The sequence below is a fragment of the Alosa sapidissima genome, chromosome 17, assembly GCF_018492685.1.
Source record: "Alosa sapidissima isolate fAloSap1 chromosome 17, fAloSap1.pri, whole genome shotgun sequence".
NCBI classification, from domain to species: Eukaryota; Metazoa; Chordata; class Actinopteri; order Clupeiformes; family Clupeidae; genus Alosa; species Alosa sapidissima.
In genome coordinates this window covers 10,457,360-10,482,606 of record NC_055973.1, presented here as the reverse complement: position 1 = coordinate 10,482,606, position 25,247 = coordinate 10,457,360, and the positions used below count along the sequence as shown (strand labels likewise).

At 45.7% G+C, this 25,247-nt stretch overlaps 1 protein-coding gene across 6 annotated transcripts in view; it reads right to left on the bottom strand.

Annotated features, from left to right (window-relative positions):
- The window catches only part of dpp6a (dipeptidyl-peptidase 6a), a 212,425-nt gene that overhangs the window by 55,348 nt on the left and 131,830 nt on the right, over positions 1 to 25,247 (bottom strand). For all 6 annotated transcript variants that reach the window (XM_042067799.1, XM_042067800.1, XM_042067801.1 and 3 more), the window contains 2 exons: positions 11,061 to 11,175; positions 625 to 723 (listed from right to left, as the gene is read on the bottom strand). In XM_042067799.1, the coding sequence (XP_041923733.1) occupies positions 625 to 723; positions 11,061 to 11,175 (214 nt within the window). The remainder of the gene's footprint in view (positions 1 to 624; positions 724 to 11,060; positions 11,176 to 25,247) is intronic.

Below are 25,247 nucleotides of genomic sequence, written 5' to 3'. Positions count from 1 at the left end.
CAAAAGCACTCTCTTCATGTGCTATTACTCCGCTTCTGAAACCCCACATTATTAAGCGATACAAGCCACAGGATCCAGTGGAATGCCAGTGCCCCAATGCCAGAGTCTAATGATGAATTGCTCTCCCCATTCACACACACACAGACACACACACACACATACACACACACTCACACAGTCATAAAAAATGCAAACACTCACTCACTCACACACACACACACACACACACACACACACACACACAATCACACGTGTAGGCACACACACACACACACACACACACACACACACACAGAATGGCACCCTCAGTGCTGCTCACAATGATAGAAATGAAACCTGTGGATTGCCCAACACAGAAATCTTTGTCTACCATCTGAAGGGGAGATAAGTACAGAGAAAAAAGCTTAACCTCCGTGGCTGGGTCCAATCCTCCCATCTGATGGAGCAAGTGCTCCTAATAATAGCACAGGAGCCTCCACTTACTACTACCCCCCCCCCCCCCCCCCACCCCCACACACACACACCAAATCTGATCCCATGCTGGGGGGAACGCAAACAGACCCACTGGAGGATGGAGGAGGAGGAGGAGGAGGAGAAGGAGGAGATGATTGGACTGGTACTCACTGCTCATCCATTTGGCTTGGGGGTCGTGAACCCTGAAGTCCTCCCCGAAGATGTCCTTCACCGTCACCTTCCCCTTGGAGGCCAGGCTATCATCATCACCTGCATGAGGAAGGAGCAACAGTTGATTTAAGAGTGTCAAATGCGATGCGAAGAGTAAAATGGCTGATACCGTTTACCGCAGGGAGGGTGCGACACTGTGTCAAGGTTGAGGGGGTGTGTCAAGATTGAAACGCATTAAACAGGCATATATTAATTTACTGAAAAGGAAATACCCTAAAAACCCTAGAGCAGCAAGAGCACCGGCATTACCGTACACTGCACATTCAGAGTTGTATGAAATGACTTTGGGTAGCCAACAGACACCAGGCTCCAGCTTTGAGTTCAGTAAACATATTTCTTTGGCAGCCACATATTTTCTGGATCCAGCCTGGACTTTGAACAAAATAGTCAGAGTGGAGTCGGCGAAGTGCAGAAGCAGCACATTTCTCCCCTGGCTGGACTTTCTGCAGAAATCCGTGTCTCATTGACTTGTTGTTGTTTAGCCAGAGCTAAGAGAGGGATGTGTGTGTGTGGGTGTGTCTGTGTGTGTGTGTGTGTGTGTGTGTGTGTGTGTGCGCGCAGGGCGGTGGGGGGGTGGGGGAGGTATGGGGGTGCGTGGAGGACTGGTCAGGAGTGCCTCACTGCATACGGGTGGGTCATTAAGGGGTTTGTGCAGTTAGAGATGCAGACTCAGCCACACCCATACACACGCACATCGCACACACACACAAAGTCACTGACTGGCAGAAACACATAAACAACCACAGACACCCACATGCACACACACAGACAATACAGACACACACACACAAAACAGAGTGAGCGAGACAGAAGCAAATAAACAAACCCAGAGACAATTTCCCAAGCACACACACACACACATAAATACATAAACAGGGTACCCCCAGAATTGTTAGACCTAAATTTAAGACTTTTTTAAGACCTTTTTTAATACCACTTCAGATGAAATTTAATACCTACATCGCACCCATTCAGATAGAATAAATAATATTAAAGGTAAGATTAAACCTCAAATAATTACTATTTACAAGTGTTTGAACATGCCAACATGAACATGACAGCAGTGCAGTGGCAACGCAAAGCTTTGTCGCGGTAGTAACGTGACTGAATGTCCCGCTTCATGGACAAATTTACACGGAATAGAACCTAGTTGATTTCAGGGATTAAAGTGAAAAAAAAAAAAAATCGTTTCACTGAACTTTTTTCAGGTCATAAGTCATACGTTGTTCATATCTACCTATAGAGATAGCGCCCCTATCGCGACCTATTGGTTTTTAATGTACAAAAAGATGCAAACAGCAAAGTAAAGCACCAAATAAACACCAAAACGAGGCTACAAGTTACTATGTAATTAATGCCACCTACAGGTGAATGCATAGAACATAACAATCCTATGGTTTGTGTACCATGTAGCTTCGTTTTAGCCATGTGAATAAGGCGAATTGAGAGTGTTCTTGATTGAGATTGAGTTTTCCTGTTGAACAAAACAATATTTCAATACCATCCCTGACCATTGCTGATTAGCCATTGCTGTTCTTTTCTACTGCAGCAATATTGTAGAAAGGCTTTAACACACTCTTATTTAATTACTTCAGGCCAAAAGTGTTTAAAGGGGAGATTTTTTTTCTTGTTAATATGCAATTCAACACTAAGTAAAATCAAGTTTGCAAGACTTCACATTTCCTCATCAAAGTAACGAATCAGAACAGTCTAGATATTGTTCATATTTCCATTTGTTGCCTCATCTGCATTTAATGAAAACATGGTAATTTTGAGTTTTACAGACAACTCAAGTTTTCCAATGAGCAGCAATACTGTGTGTGCTCATGCAGGAGGTCTGCGCATCTGATAACGACAATTGTTTTGCGCTATGAAAGAACATGCGTAGCCTACTTTCTGAGCGCAAACACGGTCAGTCATAGATAAACGTAGCCTACCTCTGTCGTGGTGGCTAGTTGCACCAGGTAGGGAAGATGTCCTGAAGTGCAAGAACGTTAACCTTATGGCGGTCTTCTGATTGTTGGCGTGCTAAAACATTTTCCTATTGCATCCATAAACAATTTTCTTGCAGCAAACCGCGCAAAAGCAAACCCCTGGCACTTTATTTTTTTACACCATGGCTTGTTAGTTCTCCCCCGTTTCCAACAGCCGCCCAACTCCATTTATTTTTTAACTTTTGACACCTGTGCCTTCCTTTATTGTCGTTTATGTAAAGCACATTGTTGTTTATGTAAAGCACACTGAATGACCTCTGTGTATGAAATGCGCTATATAAATAAACTTGACTTGACTTTAGCAACGCATCCATGACAGCTAGTGGCCTTGCCAAATAGACGCACACAAATCATGACGCTAATATGCAAGGTTCTGGTAGGCCTACTGGTTATGGTTTTGTGCTATACATTAATAATAGCAAAGTTTTAAGTTGACTATTTTAATTGCATGGTTATTTTTTGTCAACATACGCTCACAACCATACTGTCGTTAAAATGAGGCCTAAGCAAAATAGGCTACAAGGTGGTCTGTGCGTCACAAACACGACTGACCCCCTTACTCAACAGTTCGCGATATTATTATTTTATGTTAACATGCTCAGTCAAAACCTTCCGTCGCAAATTGTGAAAAACAGACGGGATAGGCATAGGCTACGGTTTATATTGCGTCGCTTTACACATACTGTTAGTTGCATTGATCAAAAACTGTAACAATAATAGTAGGCTACATCGGGTGGCAGCAGGCTATCTGTTCAAGTCATAGGTGACACCCAAAATGAATGACCTCCCCTGACAAGAGTTTGCGATAGTAAGAAATTGTCTACATTGATGCATGGAAAGAACACGGCCTCCAAATTCACACATAGAGCTCACAATATCATATCCAAAAAAGTTAAACGGATTGGGCAACCTTATCAGCTGTCTCGATGGTGTCACTATAATCCAACTTTGACTGTTCTCCAGACGTGTTCTTTTTTTTTTTAAGCAACCGCCCCAGGCCAATGAGACAAGCGTGTAGCTACAATATAAACAAAGCGAAACTCATGGCTGACGTATCTTCTTGAGCGGTCTCTGATTGAGACACAGAAAGTTCTCAAGAACACTATTAGGTCTTTAAACATTTACCATCACACACATTCATTCATCGGACCTAAAATTTGTAGTTTTAAAAAAAGGAAAAGAAAAGGTGATAGACCCCCCTCCTATTTTTTTTTCTCACCGGATCTGCATCGACCTCAAATATGACATTTCTAAAATCAAATTGACGGAAATCCGTCGTACGACGGAGAACTTTAATCCTTGTCTGATTTACGCTACGAGGATATTAGACTAAATCTACTGATCATTTGAAAAATTAAGACCTCCGTGAAAAAATTCCAGACTTTGAGGTGAAATTCAATACTTTTTAAGGCCTTAATTTAGGAAAATGAAATTTCATACTTTTTAATACTTTTAAGACTCCTGCGGGTACCCTGAAAACACAAATACATACACTGAGCAAGCAAGCAAGCAAATGGGAGAGGGAGAAATAGAGAGAGAGAGAGAGAGAGAGAGAGAGAGAGAGAGAGAGAGAGAGAGAAAGAGATCATTGCCTCAAGCAGGGGCCAACACTATTATCCTAATCTGACGCCTGAGTGACTTTGCTGCCTTTCTCTACTCTTTATGACACCTCTGTTCTGTTGCACACCCTCACTCATTGGTCTGTAAACACAACAACTGAGACCAAACTGACAGCAGGTACCATGAGAAGGACTGCGGATGCCTTGAAATTCCATGCATTGAAATGGGGCTTTCATGACAGCCTTCATATTAAAAGTCCTCTAACACTACGAGGTGGGAATTGCATTTGGCTTCCCTCTGCAAATCATTTTTTTTTAATACTGAGTATATTTGACAGAAACCAGGGGAGGGGAAAAAAACAATCCCGCTATTTCCACATCTCCTGTTAACGGATATTATATTGCTGGTTTAGTGTGAGGGTGCAATATTTTTTCCAGAGTCGAGGTGACCGCAACAGAAGGGGGAGGGGGGGGCACTACTTAACACCTAGGAGACAGTTACCGCTGGACAAAAAATAAACAAACAAACAAAAACACAACAACAATCAGCTGTCCTTCCGGGTCCTCTTACCATCAATTGACTATTCGATTATTGAAATGGGCTTGTGCGTTTACAATAGACGCTCGGCGCCAAACCAATTTATTTAGACCTAATTCTATCCATCAGATAGCATCATGCAAACCCTCTGTCTGCAGCATGACTCATTCCACATGCATAAGAGCAGACCCGCAGAAGCAACAGCAGGAGGAGGAGGAGGAGGAAGGGGAGGAGGAGGAGGAGGAGGGGGAGAGAGAGGAAAAGGCAGCATCTGATACGCTTTGGTGGACGTGCTGTGTGAACAGCTTTGAATAGCCTCTTGGAGGGAGAGATAGAGTCAGTCAGAGAGAGAGAGAGAAAGTGAGAGAAAGAGAGAAAAAGTAAAAGAGAGAGAAGCTGGTGAGCAGCCTGCAGGAGGAGATACTGAGGGGAGTGTGTGTGTGTGTGTGTGTGTGTGTGTGTGTGTGTGTGTGTGTGTGTGTGTGTGTGTGTGTGTGTGTGTGTGTGTGTGTGTGTGTGTGTGTGTGTGTGTGTGTGTGTATGTGAGAGAGAGGGGTGGAAACAGGGCTGCATTTCAAAGCAGTGAGATGGACCAGTGGCCAGATAACGCTGAGAGACAACACACAGTCAGCCTCCCATGTAGTTTGCCATGTAGTTTCCAAAGAGAGCCCTGCTGCACCATACTACAGACAAACGCCTGCCATTTAGATATGGACAAAAGAGCATGAGGATCCCTTTAGAAGATCAAAGAAATGATGTCAAAATATAAATAACAGTACAGTAGTAATTTTGGAGTATTCAGTTATAAAGCATATACAATATGTGTTCTATACCTTAAAAAAAAAAAAAAAAAAACATTCATTATCCAGGGCACAATGTTGTTAAAATGCTATTTGTTTAATGCTTTGCATATTAGATGCCAAAAAAAACATCCATCTCCTATTAGCCACATAGGGCATAAATCCAACACCACAGACTACTTTTGGGGCAGTACTGTAGCAATGTTTCCTCACAGTTAAGCTCTTGAATTCATTTCAGAATGGACCCAAAAGAGGCTCCACGTCAGCCTGTGTGCCAAAGTGACAAGGCCGTGGCTTGACCACTAGCAGCCAGCCGAACAGATTCCTTAACTAACCTTCACTCTGAGGTTAATTTACTCAGGATCAGGACAATGTATTCAGGATCAATTGACCGAATCAATAGCAACACCTTCTTACCAGCCCACATCAATACTTTCGGGACTTGTTCCCCTTAAACGGTCTTGTGCAATTCTCAAGCGTGGCTCATCAATCCCTCTGTGATGAGAAGGCCAGGGTGGGACACTTGTTAAAGTGAATGCCCCAGTGACTGAACTTGTTTGTGTGGGCGTGATGTAGTCACACTCTCTGTTGTTGTCTGACAGTCAGAGGACATCCTAATATTGAATAACCACCAAGCTGCCCATACAGGCCAAGCAGACGAAAGGCGGACATGAAGCCTTGTCTGTGTGAGTATGTGTGTGTGTGTGTGTGTGTGTGTGTGTGGTGTGTGTGTGTGTGTGTGTGTGTGTGTGTGCAGTGGATAGGTTTGCACCAGGATTGGTTGGTATTGGGGCCTAACTCACATGTGCTGCCTGTTGTGGCTGGCTGGCACTGAGTGTCTGCTTGATGTGTGGATCTGACACACCAGAAGACACTGTGTATTTAAAGTTGACAATGGTTGACAAAATAAAAAAAAGGCGAACACACACACATCCCACATGATGTAAGTCTCCATGCTCTGTGAAAGACAACCTCAGCAGTAAGTTGCACACACAAAGAGGAGAGGATTGTGGGCAGAAAACAGGTTGTTCGGTGCTATTGATTCCCCAGGTACATGCCTTGACCTTCACTGATGCGCATCCTCATACAGTAAGTCATACACACTCTTTGAGAACACTAGAAAACAGACACACACACAGATACAGACACAGACAGACAGACAGTCACACACACACTCACACACACACTCACTCACAGCACGTGCTGTGCGTGGCCTGTGAGCAGATGCTGGCTGACACGCGCGCTCCACCACACATGTTCCCCTTCGCCATCACTCCTGGGAAACTGGCTCATTAACACAGGAAAACATGGCCCTTAATCCAATCAGACCGCATCTGAGGGAGATTGGAACATGATGCACTGTGAGCCCCTCCATGCATGCGTGTGTAAAAGTGTGTGTGTGTGTGTGTGTGTGTGTGTGTGTGTGTGTGTGTGTGTGTGTGTGTGTGATGGTATGCTGTTTTTCCTCCTCTTACTGCTGTGTGTCAGAGCTTTACCCACTATTTTCTATACACTACACACTGAGCTGAGGAGAGGCCTCTCAAGCTAATGGCTTGGGTGCATTATCATCCCTCTCAATCATGACAGACCATCTCTGTTAGACCAGCTAACAACTGACCACTTTTCAACACAGGCCTAAACGGAGTGCAAAACACGACTTTATGGAAAGGTAAAAATGACAGGCCTCGAGGGCCATCCAGTGTAGACCGCTCATGACCACCACCGCCTCCAATCAATCAGACTCTGAGTCCTCTACACTCTGTGTTTTCTCTTGCAAGATGTCTGACCAGAAAGAGGATGGACCTGTGGAACACTAGAATGGGGACGCATCCTGGGCAGGCTGTACTGATAGCAAGAGCCTAGAGAGAGGGAACAAATGCTCGTCCAGGCTGAGGTGCAAGTGTGGTGGCCCGTGGCCCATGCCTGAAGTGCCAGGATGCCCATAGACTGGCAGGAGTCAGGCGCCCGTGTCAACCCCCGTGCCAACCCCCGGGCTGTGTTTTTTATGTATCTGCTTCTCTGTTCCCTTAAAGGCGTAGTTTATTTTTTGGAGACACTTGTCAGCCTCATTGGAATTAATGGGACATGAAAGGAGGAGATGAAGACTTCCTCTTTTGCAGCGTAAGCCTGCTCATTATTTTGGTAATAGATGGCTGTGCAGTGAGGTGCGTGTGTGCGTGTGTGTGTGTGTGTGTGTGTGTGTGTGTGTGTGTGTGTGTGTGTGTGTGTGTGTGTGTGTGTGTGTATGTGTGTGTGTGTGTGTGTGTGTATGTGTGTGTGTGTGTGCGCGCGCACGCACGGCAGGCAGGAAGTGGAGAGATGTGCCATTGCTGTTTCTCACTGCTCTTTGGTGTGAAACTGTAAAAATAATTAAATGGCAAATGCAAGAGAGGACACATCAAAGATTTATTTCCTTTCTGCATCGTTTTTTTTTTTGTGCACTGTATTTTCTCCTCTTTCATAAACATTCCATCACACAGGATTCTAGTGTTGCCAATTTTCTTAGCCACAAAAAAACACTTCTTTTTTCCCTGTTTTCATATTTCTTTAGTGCTCTTGAATATGAAAAAAACAATAACGAGTAGAAAATACTGCACAAAAAGATGATGCATCCTTTAAGATGATTTAAACTGAGCCTTTTGCTCTGTGCGTAGGCTGTAGCCAGAATCCAAATATATACCCCAGAGCCCCCTTTTTTCACTCGCAAGATGATCTTTGGGTTTGCACTGAGATATTTTTTTGCCAGCGTTGGCTTTGAGCTCCGGGAGGACTTGAAACATGAGGTAACACCAGCAGCCCCCCCCCCCCCGAAAGTCAGGTACCAATTAGCTGTCACCCCTGTCAGTCAGCTGTCGCCCCTCAGCATGGAGAAAAAGAGTGCAAAAAATAAAAAAATAAAAAACTGACCCAGTTTCTCTGGAGAGCTGAACACACAATCACACATACCTATCTATTACAGGATGAAGAGGAGGGTTGTCATGGGGGAGAAAGAGAGAGAGAGAGAGAGAGAGAGAGAGAGAGAGAGAGAGAGAGAGAGAGAGAGAGAGAGAGAGAGAGAGATGTGGAAAGGTGAAATATTAGGATTGATAAAACAAAAAGTGGCAACATTGATCCAGGTCAGTCCTTGTCCGGGGCATTTAGCGTGACGAAAGAGCATTCATCAACTGTACTTCAAGGTATTGAAAAAGAAATACAACTAAGGGTGCCACCAGGGTGTTAAGGGACACAAACGCCTTTATAGAGATATATAGTACACGTCCTCCTTTCCCTCGTCTTATCTGATATTTTCCCCTTGCCTGATTTTGTTTGATGACACAGTAGTGAAATAGCCATCACACACTCATGATAGCTGGCTGTAGGCCTGACGTAATACCTAATACATCAAAGGTAACACATCAGAGCTCTTACAATAGGCCACAGTATTAAGTAACTTCAAAAGTCTGTGTTGGACACAGGTAGAGGTCTTACCAATTACAATCTGAAAGTCAATTAGGAATGAGGTGTGTGTGTGTGTGTGTGTGTGTGTGTGTGTGTGTGTGTGTGTGTGTGTGTCTGTGTGTGTGTGTGTGTGTGTCTGGGTGTAGCTGCATGGCCGGGGAGGTGTTAGAAGATCCACTCATCCCCTTCGCCATCCTCCAAATTAAATTCCGCTAATCCCACAAATGAAGTCCACCTCTACAAGCCAATTAATCCCTCAGCCTGCTGTGACAGCCAAGCCTCCCCCCCCCCCCCCCCCCCCACTCCCCTACCCAGGCGGCACTTTGCCTGAGCCTGTCGAGAGCACCGCCGCGGGGACGACTCGAAGCGCCTGCAGCCCCTCCACTTTACCAGCGGAGGATTAAAGGCAGGACACGCACTGGCAGGAGCCACCTGTTCGAGTCTGCCCCACTGGCACGAAGCCTTACCGACGCTGCTGCTGCTAGCACAGCCACACACTCCTGGCTGACCTCCCTGCAACTCACCTGCGGCAGAGAGCTACGTGACAGCGCAAGAAAGTCGGGGAGACAGCTGCTGGCAAATCAGACTTTTTGACTGGGTAAAGAAAATTGCACAAAATGGCTGCTCCACCTGTTCCACTGGCGCTGTCATGATGTCAGGTTGACTCAGTGAGGATGACTCAGCAGTAAGGAAGTGCAGACTGGTGAGAGAGATGAGTTTTACCGGAGCAACACAGATGTATAAACTTCAGATTTTATTTTAAAGTGCCAGCATAAGATCTTATGTTGACACTTTAAAATAAAATCTGAAGTTTATACATCTATGTTGCTCCGGTAAAACTCCTCTCTCTCGCTACAATTAGTCCTCTCCTGTTGACGCACCAGTTAGTTAATTACAGAAACGTGGAGGAACAACTGTTTTTCGAAGGGCAGACTGGCTCAGAGGTACAAACACACTGTGTAAACTACCAGGAAGCTGAGAAGATTTTGCTTCGGGTTCAGCCGTTGGGTTTTTAATCAGACCGATCTGATACAAATCTCTCCTTAGGCGCATCACAAGCAGGAAGGTAAAGGCAAGGAAATGAATTTCTTATTGATGACTTGAGAGCCCGCTGATAACCTGAGCAACCTCTGCGATGCGGTGGCAAACTGTGTGGGTGGTAGGTGCACATTAATGAGAGCCCTTGGCTTTCAGGTTGATCTGAATGTCACAGAAATGTGGCTGGAAAATCCGGGGAAATTATCCAAGTCAAAGACACATGGCGGTCTGCTAAACAGGGTCACGCATACCCTTAGGGATCAGTGGAGGATGGAAATATCCACTGCTGTCTGTTGCAGCGGCCAACACAGACCCACAACAGCCCCTTCAGCGAGGTCAGAAGCGTAAGGGAACGGCTCTGATCACAGGCAAACATGCCCTGACAAAATGGAGCACTCTTTGAGGTCTCAAGCAAAAAGCCAACACTCTTCCCATGGGGACCACAGGCTATAATTATCATTGACAGGGCACAAAACAGAGGCAAAGCAGATTATAGTCTTGGTAATTAAGTTAAACACTGTGATACCCCTCAGAGTCATAGATCTGGGGATCCCTGCACATCACAGCACATCAGCGTTTATTCTACAAACCAAACACCAGTGACTATTAATCTATCATGAGGCATAACATTAATAGCCCAGGGGCAGTTGAGTGCTTGCTTGGCATTTGGTTAAGGAACAGCTTTGCTTCTTATGCTCAAGTGAGGGTGAGCTTGCTGGACAAATGACCTTGACAGCATGTTCTGTAAAATAAATGCTAACCAGATGAAAATTGCAAGTGTGAGCGAGTGTAAGCAAGAAAGAACGAGAGAGAAAGAAAGAGTGTGTGGATGTGTGTGATACGAATGTATGAATTTCAGTGCCCCATGACAGATCATTTAGGAATTTCAATGATGACCTTTGGAAGGTTATGTGAGGCTGTAGTGTGTGCATGACTGTGTGTGTGTGCGTGTGTGTGTGTGTGTGTTTGTGCATGCGAACACGTGTAAGCGCATCTTCTTCATCCCCACCTGGGGTCAGCAGGATGACTGACGTGACGATGAGGGAGCAGATAACCAGAATGACCAGCAGGGCAATCGCTATTCCCTTCCAGTTCCTCTGGGGAGGGTTACTCCCTACCAGCTCCTGAAAGGAGAGAAAGAGAGGGATGGGGGGAGAGAGGGGGGGGAGGAAGAGAGGGGTAGGTGGGCAGGGGAGAAAAGAGACGGGAAAATGGTTTAGTTCATTGCTGGAGAAAGCGAGGAAGAGAGAGGAAGAGAGAGGAAGAGATAGAGAGAGAGAGAGAGTTTAATAACAGACAGTTAGACGTGTGGCACTCAGGCAGCCATCCACTGGAAACACTAGATAAAGAATATGCTGGGAGGGAAATGGCTTTTCTAATGAGTCAGTGCCACCAGCGTCAATCACACACACGCCGCGCGTGCGCCGGACGAGGAAGAGCCGCTGCTCCCAAGCCCCTGAGAGATTGGAGGGATGTCTTTCAGCCCTGTTGACTCGCCCAAGGACATCGGCCACACACCGAATGAGAGTGATTGTCATTAAATGCTATTTTAGTATTGATTTTGCTTTTTCTCTTCAGTTCTTAAGCCTGAGATCTATGCTTGCAGAGGGTGGAGGAGAGTGGCAGTGGGGAGCCTTGTTTGGCACTGTGTTTGGCTCTTTGAGCTCAGTAGAATGAGGAGTGTATAAAAAAATAACAAAAAAATAAATAAATGGAAAGCACCTTAATAGTGAGGACAATGATAGACTCTCCAAAGTGCCTTTAAGTGCATTGTTTGCTTATATAACAAATGTGCAATAGAAATCAAAGGAGACCTCATAGCGCATTTTCAAAAGCAACATGCACAGAGAAGAACACATAAATGAGAAAAACATGAGGCATGTGGCAGACATGAGAGAGACCGAACAGGGAAAAAGAGAAAAAACAGGGATAGAGAGAAAAACAGAAGGAGAGAGAAAGACAGAGAGATGAATGCAAGTTTGTAATTAGTTTACTGATGAGGAAGCTGGTGTGACCCGTAGGGGTCAGACTTGCGGGTACCTGTGGCTACGGTCTTAATTAAAGTTAAATAAAGACAGCAGGCACGCACGCGTACGCACTGAGCAGAGAGCCGGGTCTGTGAGTGGAGCATGATGGAGGGGAGAGCACTAAATGGACGGGGCTTTTAGTGACCTTGTCCCCCGGCCCTAATTGAACGGCGTCTCCGCAGACATCATTAGTCGGCGAGATAACGCACGCGGGGGCCTGTTTAGAGGCGAGTGGCCATTACAAAGACTCATTAGAGAGGAACCACGCTCCCATAGCCACGCTCCCTCTTCCCATTCCCCTCCTTTCAATCCGGCAATGTTTGTGTGTGCCCGTGTGTGTGCCCATATGTGTGTGTGTGTGCCCCTGTATGTGTGTGCGTGTCCGTGTGTGTGTGTGTGTGTGTGTATGTGCGTGTGTGTGTGTCTGTGTGTGTCTGTATGTGTCTGTGTGTGTGTGTGTACTGTATGTATGTGTGTGATTGTGTGTGTGGTTTTTCCAGCACGCTGTCTAGGGCTCAGTCTCTTTGAGTTTCGCCCTCCTCTTTCTCGAGATCACTCAGGCAAGACGAGCCACGGCAGGCGAGTGGCACAGTGGCGCGTGAACACAAACAAACACTTTCTCTGCCGTCGAGAAGCACCAGTTTTCATGCTTCCTGGACCAAAGCGTGCTTCCAGAATGACAACGAGGTAGACTAAAAATAGCCACAACATTGATACAAACTCATACACACACCTACACATCAACATGCCCACAAAAACATAGTGATGGACCACTTCATGAGAGGAAGTGTGGTATGGCTCCTGGCTGAATACCTGAGTTTAAAGCTTGCCACATCAAACACACACACACAAACACACACACACACACACTTTTCTGTTACACAAATTGGTACAGTGTCTCCTCAGATGCCTACAGCGAACCATAAAACCTCTGAGACTTAAACATGACACGTACAATTATTCTGTTACCCAAATTGGTACAGTCTCCTCTCAGACTAATACAGCCAAGCATGCTATGAAATCTTCATGTCTCTCACACACTATCTGGAGGATATGTCAGTCAGCCAGTCTGTCAGTCAGCGGTGCTGATGATGGCTGGTGGGTGATGGGCTCCGAGCGGCTCCTCTCCAGCTGAGCGCCACTCAGGCAGGAGCATCTCCATTACCTCCCACCACCAGAGGCAATCAGCACCACCAGTCACTCCCACAGTGACACTCCTTGCAAACGCGGGCCCTCCAGCCTCTACAATCCCCAACACACACACACACACACACACACACACACACACACTCACACACAGATGCAACCCAATATCTCAGTACCTCTTCTGAACTGTAAACCTGAAGTCCTGCCAACGTTTTTTTTAGCACGTATGGAGTGTTCATCATGCATAAATGGGAGAGATGGAAAACATGTCAGAAATGCCTTCTGTAACAGCAGGTTCTCACTTCTACCTGAAATGCAACTCTCAAACTAATTGAATGCTCAGGAGAGCTTTAGGTACATGATTGAAATCCTGTTGAAATACACTAAGCACACCGAGTGCCTTTCACTTCCTCGAGGCTTTAGTCATGGAGGACAAATCACTTGGAGGGAGCTCATCGGACTCAAAAAAAAGGCTTTGTATGCTATGTGCGACTAGAGCTGCACAATTAATCGATTTTTAATCAAAATCACATTTTGAACTAATGCAATTAGCTAATCGCAAAGAGGCTGCAATTAATCGTGTAGCTCGTAACTCTGTCCCAATAGCTAAGCTTGTCACATCTAGGATTTTTATATTCATGTCTTCCTTCTTGTGTGAACCTCACCTCACCTAACAGGAGTGCTATGCTTCTTATGCTCTGGACATGCTCATCAATCAGAAGCAGCACAGCAAGACAAAATGGGAATACTGAATCGAAGCTTTCAAAACAAATCAAATCGCAAGTACGGTATCCATAAAAAAAAAATATCACAATTAGATATTTTCTCCAAACTGCAACCCTATGTGTGTCTTGGCTAAAAAGTGTCAATGGATGTACATTTCGGTATTCTACATGCAATATGACTGTGCCTTAGTATGCTTTGTGCAACCTGGGTCCTACATGCAACCTGGAAAAGATGGGGATGTGCAAATGATCGCTGCACCCTTGGAGCTCTGGAACGATCTATTTTAGGGATGTTCAAGGGGAAGATTCCACAAAAAACCAATACTCTCACATCAGTTCTATGCCTGCCAAGCCAATAAAATGTTGATTTTTTTACAAGGTAACAAGACATTGTTTGTGAGCGCATTTTGCTGGCTGCAGCAGAGTATACTCTTAACCGGGCTTGTGGGCTCCATTCTCCACTGAACAATAGCAAAGAGAGAAATGGGAGAGTGAGGTGTGTCGGATAGCAACGCCCATTGTGGGGGATAAACATCATCCTCTTAGACTCATTCACAGAGGAGAGGGGAGATTTGCTCTCTTCCGCAAACAATGAGATATGCCCACGCACAAGTAATACACACAATAAACAATTAAAAAAAAGAGAATAACTGCACATAACACACACACACACACACACACACACACAAGCATGTACTGTATACACACACACAAACAGGTATACGCACACATACTGTACAAAAGCACAAAGACGCACACATGTGGCTGTGGAAATATTGATGCACACAAACTCATACACACAGTTGTGAGCCACAGCCATGGGCATAATATTTTCCGTGTGAAAAGCATGGGCTCCAGATTGTCTCCATCACGTTGACGAGGGGCCCCAGATTAAAGCAAATGAGAGCAGACAGGCAGACCAACGTTTACCACACCGAGATGTGACACGGCCGCGGAATTACAGAGAGAGAGAGAGTGGAGAATTAATGAGCAGAGCCTCCGCCTCAGTCACGTACGATTTATCAATTAGAGTTCACTCAGGGGACTTTAAGGATGGGGAGAGGCCCCGCATAACACTGGCGCATTTGCAGCTTTGACAGTACGCAAGCAAGCAAGCCAGTGAGTGAGGGAACGAACATAGAGAGTGAGTGAGGAGGACAACGAACGAACGAATGAGCCAACGAGCAAACAGCGCACGGTAAACAGCCTGGGGGTGGTCGCCGCCAACTCCGCCGGATGCATAAATAAATCGAATGCCAGCAGGGAGCAGACTGACAAACGCGGGACATTCTCTCACCCTGCCACTGCCTGTTGATTTGCCATAATAATGACTTTCGCTGTGACTAATGTCCCTAATGTCGCCTAATGTCGCTGAGGCCAAGTTCTGCAGGATGCAAAGCAACAGACAAGGGAAGGCAGGAGAATTAAAGAGCATGTTCATCCTTCACTGAGCAAGAGTTTCTCATTTCTGGGCCTAAAGATTCACCAGGTCCACTTCAGTATGTCTGAATCGATATCAACCTGGTTTACATGTTTCATTTCATCTACCAAGGATGCGGGGGGGGGGGGGGGGGGGGGGGGGGGCAGTGTTACACAGTTGGGTCTTTTCACTGCATTGATGTCCAGGTCGTGAAATACTCCTTTTTAAAGTGCAGTCTCGGCCTTATCACAAACAAGATTCCAAGATTCACAACCTGGACATATTTATGAAGCTTGTATTCACCAAGATGGTGATGATCTTCATGGGGATAAAGTTTTGTAGAGTGGAAAAAAGTTTAAAATGTTGAGAAACCATTACATTTCTCAGCAATACACCGGTTCATCCCCAGATGTAGTCACTTTTGCTGATAGCAAGAGTATCAAGTCTGGGAAGTTATAATGACACAGTCGTGAAAAGAACCTCAGAAAAAATATGACACTTTTGAGGCAGAGGCACCAAGCCAGAATTCCACGCCGAGCACACATCTCCTCACAGTGTTCTCTGCTCACTCTCCTGAGACATGCGCGAGCTGTTCGCAGACCTCCCACTGTGCCATCACCCATTTCAACAGTCAAATAAATAAATAACGTTATAAATAAAAAATAACTTCAGGAGATATATCTTTTCTGGCAGCTGGCAGCAGGTATTACCGCAGCTAAGCGCATGAGATCGCTCTGCATTTCACGCCTTCGCTCGTTTCAGCAGGGGGGTGAGGTGGCGAACTCTAGCACAGCGGTGGGTTCTTCGATTACTTTCTGATAAAGAATCATCCCCGCAGGAATTTGTAATGGTTGATGACACAGTAGGGGTGTCATGCTGACATTCCTCTGAGAACATAGCATGCTGGTGGTTACGCTAGCTGGTCTCCAGGGCTCCTATGGAAAACACTGGGCCATCCATGTGTGTGACTGGAAGAAAATGGCTGGCAGCAAAACAGCCTGAGGCTGTTAGTGATATAAGTTATAGGTAATAACGTAAGGTGGAAACGGATGGATAGCATATGGTAAATAACAAAAGTTATGCATAGGCGTGTGAGCATTAAGAGACTCAGTCAATAACAGTATAAGTGAGATGCATTGGCTAAAGCTAAACAAGAAAGAGGAAACTGTGCCAGGTGTGTTACACTTGGTACGAATACGATATCTACCACTCATACAGAAACTGAGAGAGAGAATGAGAGAGAGAGAGAAACGAGAATCTTGTTAGTTGGAGCTATATATTTTTTAAACGCAACATCAACACAAGAACATTTGTTCACTATCACACATGGCACATACCCCTCAAACCAAAAAACCAAACCATGACAGCTTGAAATATTTATTCTGCTTTTGAAAAGACACTGCAAAGTGTATGCTGATTAAACTGTGCTAATGAGCCCGTGTTACTTAGTGATATAGTATAAACCCATCTGATTGACACACATTCAGAGGACACAGTGGCGCAGATTGAATGCAAATATTTGCTCTGGGTCAACAAATCTCTTGTGCAGGCATGCCAGATATTGAAATTGCACGCAGCCGGTTGCTCCGATAACACCAGGGAGTGTCACCATTTAGTGCAAGCTTTTACTGGCATGCGGTACAAAGCTGCAGTGCTCTGGCAGATCAAAGCACCTGATTTGATCCATTATTTCACTGTGGGAACAGCGAGAATGTTAACACCGCCAGATCAGTCTGACCACTGAGACATGTTCACATATGCTCTGCAGAGTGCTAACGCAAGTCCTTGTAAATGTCCAGTGTTTCCTGGAATGAGGTGCCACCTTTGAATCGGAGAGGGAGTTTGTTTGTCTATACAGGTTGAAGGGCACACATGCGACAGGCTACCCTGAACATGCACACACACACACACACACACACACACACACACACACACACACACACATTAACATTCACACACACCTTACACTCACACAAACATTCACACTCAGCCCCTTGGTTCCCAGTCTCAACTCATGTAGATCCTCCATTTTGTTTCGGAAGGTGAAAAGGACGGCGGTGGTTTGTGTTGCATCCGCATGAAACAGTCTTGTCACACTTCACAGTGTCTGGCTACAGCCTCCCCATGCAGCCTGGCTGAGGGGCTAGGAGAGCAAAAAACACAGAGCCTGTTTAACACAACTCCAGTCTCACACACCCTCACACACACATAGAACTGCAACAACCTTCTACACACACACACAGAGAGAGAGAGAGAGAGAGAGAGAGAGAGAGAGAGAGAGAGAGAGAGAGAGAGAGAGAGAGAGAGAGAGAGAGAGAGAGAGAGATGCATCAATCCCCGTTACATTCCACTCATGACTTGAAGTAAAATAATGGTGTCTGTCAGTTGGCAAATGTCAGGCAATTCCCTGCACTGCTCAGGCTAGGGGGCCATCAAAACCCATTGTGCTCCCGGAACGAATAACTAATACAATTCTAAATACAGTCCCATGTTAGTCTGAAAGCACAAGCAATTCCATTCCTTTTGACTAGAAAATGAGTTCCCACCACCATTCTTTATAGTGTCATTAAAGTAGCAGTATTAACGTTTTTTTCCCATTGAGTGAGAAAGCAAAGGGTGCACAGGGGGCGGGGGTGAGTAAAGAAGAAAGATGCATGTCATATTTGCTTCCATCTATTTATTTTCTCCATTCTGCAGTGATTGTCTTGAGCTGTCATTAGCCCACTCGGCACACTCTGGTGAGTGATGGGCGCTTTGGACCACAGCCTCACGAAGCCCTCAGGCACGGGGGGAAGTTGTGTCAGGAAAGCGTGTGCGAAAGTGTGAGGGAGATATGAATGTCGCTGGTGAGAATGGAAAGAAGACGATATGCACCAGAGCAGACAGAGGGATGCATAACACACACACACACACACACACACACACACACACACACACACACACACACACACAACACACACACACACACACACAACACACACACACACACACACACACACACACACGCTCTGGTGATGGTACATGGCCCTAGAGTAGTGATAACAACATGTCGTACCCAAGATAAAGTTGGATAACACACGTTTCCCCATACTGAAAGGACCTTTGAGTAAAGCCAAATTGCTAAAAATAAACATAACAGTCCCGGCATCTACAGAGAGGCTTTTACAGAACATTCCAGAAGGTGAGCCCCTCTCGACTCTCGAGTTAGCACCTCCTGACTCAGCTCAGTGGAGGATAATGCTGATTCTATCTGGCCCCTGGGCATGGGTGTTCAGGTGTGAAGTGGAAGCCCTTTGATACAGCCATGCTCAAACATATACTGCAGAGCTGGATGAAGCTCTTAGTCCTGGCTGGGTTGGGGTCCAGGTTGTCTCCGCCTGTCTGCTCTCATCCGCGCGCTCGCTCTACTTTTCTGAGGTCTCTTTAGAAGCGCTGCCACTCTTTTATGCTCATGCTTTTACTACGTGTCTTCACCACTCAAGTCAGTGATACAGTCACACACAATTCTACATGTTATATAAAGAGGTATGTTTAATCCACTCACCGAGGAACATTACCTGATAATATCTGACAGGATGGCACTTTCAATAGTCCTGAGTGGACGACTGGAAATCCTTGGCAATCTGGGACAATGACATCTACTGTAGAGCCAAGGTAATAATACCATTTTCCACTTGTAGTGGGTGCTGTATTTATGGCAATGTAGGCAATTGCATAGTAGCTGTAAAATCCATTGAAGTCTTTTTTCAATTGTTTTACGCTTTTAATCTTCATATTTTGCAGATTTGCTCCGGATTAAATCTTTCGACAAAATGCAACTGCATATGTCATCTTTAATAAGTAAGCCTGACAAAAGTTGCCCTAGTTTCTCAGTAGCAGCCATTACTCACCACTTTGCAGCTCTACATCACATTAGACATGGGTCAATTTAGGATTGCAGCTCTTCAGATAATGAGCAGCATTTCCTCTGTGCACAGCCACAATTGGGCAGTGACAAATACAATCATCTGTGGCCATTTTTTCTAAGCCAAGTACACATCTCGTCGAGTGACCTGATTGTTCCTGTTTGTGTACAAGCACGGCATGTCATCGAGCGCCGAGCCGCTCCCGAACATTGACGACGCACGCACACGCGCATAGCCTTTTTGTCACGCTTTCGATCGCGAGGAAATGTGGCGATCCATAAGCCTTAAGACTGACCCATTACGGCTATTGGGTGCAGCGGGAGCTGCGGAGCCGGCCGATCGATGCGCGGCAGAGTGGAGGTGCACTCCGTCAGCCAGCAGCTTAGGACTGCGGTCTGGCCACAAACAAGCGGTGGGCTGGGTGGAGAGGGGGGGTATATGAAGGTGGCTGTTGCAGCCAGGCCGCTCGCTTCGGCTACGTCCCCCCACTCCAACTTCACGCTCCCTCCCTCCACCCACCCACTCAATTCTCAGATTGGCATGTCAGAATGAGGCAATTATTGCTTTTTTTCTTGTCATCTGTTTTTTTTCTCCCATGGTGTGTGTGTGTGTGTGTGTGTGTGTGTGTGGGAGGGCGTCGGGTGCAGGGATTGCTGAAGCGAGACCGATAACCTTACCATGCCAGCGCTGTGATCTGCAATTATGATAATGATTAGGGCAATTAGCTTTGCTCCTGCACAGGGTTAATTAACAGGTGATCAAACAGAAACTGAGGTGAGTCACTGAGGTGTGTGGGTGGTGTGTATGTGTGTGTGTGTGTGTGTGTGTGTGTGTGTGTGTGTGTGTGTGTGTGTGTGTGTGTGTGTGTGTGTGTGTGACTGTGTGTGTGTGTGTGTGTTGCTGTGTGACGCCAATAAGGGTCAGCGGGGTGAGCTGGCGTCTAGCTCCAGCGGGAGCGAATCAATTGAAATAAACACCTAACGACTGAGGACTGGGGGGTATGGGGGTAAGGGTCAACGAGGTCAAGCGGAATGAGGAGAGGAAGGGGAATTCATCTCAAAACAGGAGAACAGGCAACAACATGAGTTGATCTGATCCCACACACACACACACACACACACACACACACACACACACACACACACACACACAGACACACAGACACACACACACACAGACACACAGACACACAGACACACACACACAGATGGGGAAATAAAACAGCTCTGTCTCCATCTCAACCAGATGACTGCCATACCTCCCTATATCTACCACTCTGTGGAGCTTGTCTTCTCCAAAACATTCAAATCTGCCAGTTCTAGATTCCATGAGACAGAGAGGGTTGATGAAGAGAGAAGTGGAACACTTGTTTGGTCTGCAGCTCAGGGCACAGGGGGCAGCCTTCTGCTTGTCTGACTCAGCCTGGAGCCTGGTGCTAGTCAAGGGTTTGCCCCTTGGAGTGCCAGCTCAGACCATACACACACACATGCACACCTGAGGGTACTAGTGATGCGACTTTAATTAATTGTGTGTGTTAGTGTGTAATTAATTGTGTGTGTGTTCAGCTGTGTGTCAACACACATGCCACACTATGAGAAGAAACAGATTTTTAGTTAGTAAGCTGAACTTTCAGGCCCAGAGGGTGAATTGTTGTTGAATTGACAATTGAATTGAAATTGTTTTGTTGTTGTTGTGTGTGTATGTGTGTGTGTGTGTGTGTGTGTGTGTGTGTGTGTGAATGGATTGTCTGTGTCTGTGTCTGTGTGAATGGATTTTTTTTTTTAACATTAACCATGAAAAAAGCTCCCAGGGTCAGTTATTTAATTCCTCCCATATTATAATGAGGCTCGCTTCTGCATCATGGAGGAAGCTTTGCAGGGATGCTGACAGAGAGAGAGAGAGAGAGAGAGAGAGAGAGAGAGAGTGTGAGAGAGAGAGAGAGAAAGAAAGAGAGAGCAGACAGCCAGGGGGACACAGCACAGCCACACCACACCACAGCAGAGCCACCGACAGTCGTCAACTCAGCTACAGCCCACCTGACACGCATACTAATGCCCTTTATGACTGGGGGAGAGAGTGAAGGACAGAGCAGCCTGGGTCCAGGTACTGCAAGTGTAGGTGTGTGTGTGTGTGTGTGTGTGTGTGTGTGTGTGTGTGTGTGTGTGTGTGTGTGTGAAGGGGGTGTATGAGAGAGAGAAAGACAGAAAGAAAACTAGAAAGAAAGAAAGAAAGAAAGAAAGATAGAAGGAAAGAAAGAAAGAAGGTGTTTGTGGTATATTAATGTGTCAGTGCAAAGGGAAGGACAATGTGTGTGTGTGTGTGTGTGTGTGTGTGTGTGTGTGTGTGTGTGTGTGTGTGTGTACGTGTGTGTGTGTATCTGACATTCACTATTGCCATACTGTATTCCTAGGAGAGGCGAGGCCAGGGAAGTTGGCAGAGCCCTGCAGCTGTTAGCGGTGAATGCTGCTGTGGCCTGCAGACAGCCATGTTGTTTTTTGCCTTTACTGAGGCACTAGTGGGAGAAAAACAAGTATCAGGGAACTCATAAAGTTCAAACAAAGGCCCGCAGAGATATTTCTGCCCAGGCAAACAAAGTCAGGAACAAAACAGTAACAGCCTACAGCACTCAAAGTTTCCAGCCATTCGTAGAGAAATATGCATAGTTCTGCGATAGCTGTTGTATATTCCTGGGTGTTAGATGTTCTGGTGAAGACTTTGTTGGGTGGTGACTGCAGTGATTTCACAGGTGAGCTGGACTCAATCCACTGTCCCTCACCTGTGTGAAGTTTAATTTGCAGTCCCTGTGTGTTCAGCCAGGATTCACGGTAGTCGGGCTGAGAGTCTAATCCGCAAATACAGATGGATTTATCCCTTTTACGGTTAAATTTCTGTTGCCTGAGCTGAACTGTACTCAGTATTAAAGGATTCAGAGCTTGGAAATGAGCAATCCTTTGCCACTGGGAAGCAGCTTTTTTAAGTAGACCACACTTAATTTTAGGCAATAAAAGGCTAGCGAGATACTATTACAGGTAGCACCTGTGGGCGAAGCCCATCAGAGAATCGTTTGTAAGGTCTATCCTGCTGTTTTAATCAACACACGCGCAAAAAAGCACAACAGGATGCAAAATGGCCTCATTAAGAGTGTTTAAATACAGTTAGAGGGACAGGTTCCAGCTAATTCTCAGACGGGAAGCCCTTGATTTGTCAGCAAGCGAAGGCAGTGCAGTGCAATGCGAGAATGTGAAAAGAGAGTCAAGCTTGTGTGCATGTGGGAACAAGGGAACGTGTGATTGGTAGCAGTTGCTCTTTTCAACATTGGAGTGTTTGATCTGTGGCATGAAACACTGCTGGTCCATTAGGTGGGAACTGAGGTACACAAGCCCAAGTGCGCAAGCCCCATCTGACAGTTGGGTCGTAAGCACTAACAAACAAAGAGCGTGACAGAGAGAAATGCGGAGAGAGGGGAAGTGGGAAAAGAAAGTGGGGAAAAAGAAAGACGAGAAGAGAGGAAGAACAGAGTTGGGAAATGAGAGGGAGTGAGATACAGAGGAGAGAAGCAAACAAATGACAGAATATCTGTGTAAACAGACACAAAAGAACATGGAGGGCCACCAACTGGCGGTGAGGCCAAATCGCTTGGGAATGCCAGCAGAGTCAACACAGAGAGGGCCTGAGCTGTGGAGATCCTGGCATACACGTTGATCTAGGGATGTACGCAAACAGCTTTCTATACAATGTGTATGCGTGGGTGCATGCGTGCATGGGTGCGTGCGCACACGTGTGTGTGTGTGTGTGTGTGTGTGTGCGCGTGTGTGTGTGTGTGTGCGTGCGTGTGTGTGTGTGTGTGTGTGTGTGTGTGTGTGTGTGTGTGTGTGTGCTCCCAGAACTTGCTCAAGTAAACTCCTCCTTGGTCTCTTGAATAAAATCAAGATTACTCACACTTCAATTATTTCTTTGTTTGTTTTAATATGTCTCTTCAAACAGGGCTGGCAATTGCTGACATGTTTGTGGCTTTCCAGACGTGGCGTGATAAATGATAAATGTGGTTCAGAGAGCAAAACAAATAGACCATTTTAGTTCATTTCATCAGCTTTGTAACCTTACTTGACTTACCACATGTTGAATAAAAAAACTATGTAGTATGAGGTCTGACAATGGAGAAGGGGGACTGACAGTGATTTACATTTTCTTGCTATGACTCTCAGGGTTGTCATTGCCCTGATCTAGCCTGGCTAACGTCAGACCTCATCTCATTGAGATGGGGTCTGGGAACTAGACATTCATTTTCTCGTATTTGAAACGTGGTTTACGAATGCCCAGATAATTGATTGGGCGCTACGAATGTCTATTAAATGTCTGTACATACTGTAGCTCATAACGGCTTTGGTGTGTCGTCATCGTCTTGCTGCCCTCCCTCCGTTCTGTGATTGGTTCCTTCGTTGAGGTGAAAACGAAGTCCATAGAATCCAGGCTGCCTAGCAGCGTGAATAAAATTGTGCGCGTAAGGCATTATGGGAAAACCCAGGCTAGCCCTGAGCAGGTTTATAAATCCATCTTTTAACAAGATGATGATCGGCAACAGATCACCAGGCCCTGGAAATGAATAAAAATGTGACAGCCAAGCACAGGATGAACCTCTGGCAGGACAAAATGGCTGCCTGAGCGGGCTCCTGATAATTAAATATTAGGATGCAAGGAGACCCCTCTAATGAACCCCATTTCAAAATCGTGAGTTGTCTGTGAATTTTGGTTTGCACAGCTGAGCACTGGGTTTCTATCAACTAACACACAGTTCCTCAAGAAAGCTCTCAATGGCCTTAGTGGACAGGGAAAGCATGCCAGCTAATCTGAATCGATGAGAATTGATAAACATTAATAGACATCTTTAAATTCAGCTGAGCACAGAGCCCACACAAGTTTAAAAAGTGTTTGGACCGTTTATGCCGGCTTAAATCAAATCAGCCCTCCCTTTTCTCCCTTTGTTATTTTTGCTCTCCACCCCCCACCACTTTTCTCCTTTTGTGTGCCCCCCCCCCCAATATTTGTCTCAGTTCAGATATCCTTTTGGTGTCTTTGTTGTAGTGAAAGAGTTTTCCAGAAGAGGGGGATGTGTGTTTGGATGTGCTTAATCGATTGGCTCATGAACTTAAGGGGTGAAAAAGTGTGTGCATGAGTGTGTGTGTGTGTGTGTGTGTGTGTGTGTGTGTGTGTGTGTGTGTGTGTGTGTGTGTTTGTGTGTGTGTGTAGGTGAGAGAAGGGGGAGCTACACAGACTACAGAAAAGGCAGGTTTGGCAGGGCCACCTATCAGTGAGAGCCAAGAGTGAAAGGCAAGCTGAGTAGCAGAATGCCACTGCACTTCTATCGTTACTCTGCGAGAGAGACAGAGCTCGGCATGCGGGCCAACCTCCCAGGAGCATTAAGAATTGAAAAGTCTCTTTCCCGCCGTTATCCATCAGCCTTCATTCCAGCCTGCACGCCTGTCCTGGCCGGCTCCGGAAATAAATTGCCACCATGGAAACAATACATACTGTCGGACACGCTCCACTACTGGCTCGAAATGAAATGCCCACAGTGTCGTGAGGGCTCGGGGTGGAGGGTGGCAAAGCAAAGTCTGGTACCTCAACCACTACAGTGGAGGTTAGCTGGGTTAATTCATAGAAGCTCACTGCTTGCATTTCCAAATAAAATGCTCTGTCATACACATGTATATATATATATATATATATATATATATATATATATATATATATATATATATATATCAATCCCAAAATACACCATCTGACCTTGCTCTGAGCAACATCTAGATCATGTGCTCTACTTGTCCATCACTTGTCCATTTCTCACCTTGCAGCTGGACGTGCAAGATATTAAACATGGCATACTGTATGTCCGTGGGCTAGATTTAGAGAGGTGCACCTTTGTGATGTATTATTGATACTTACAGTACAAGACAACACTAGAAGCCCTCA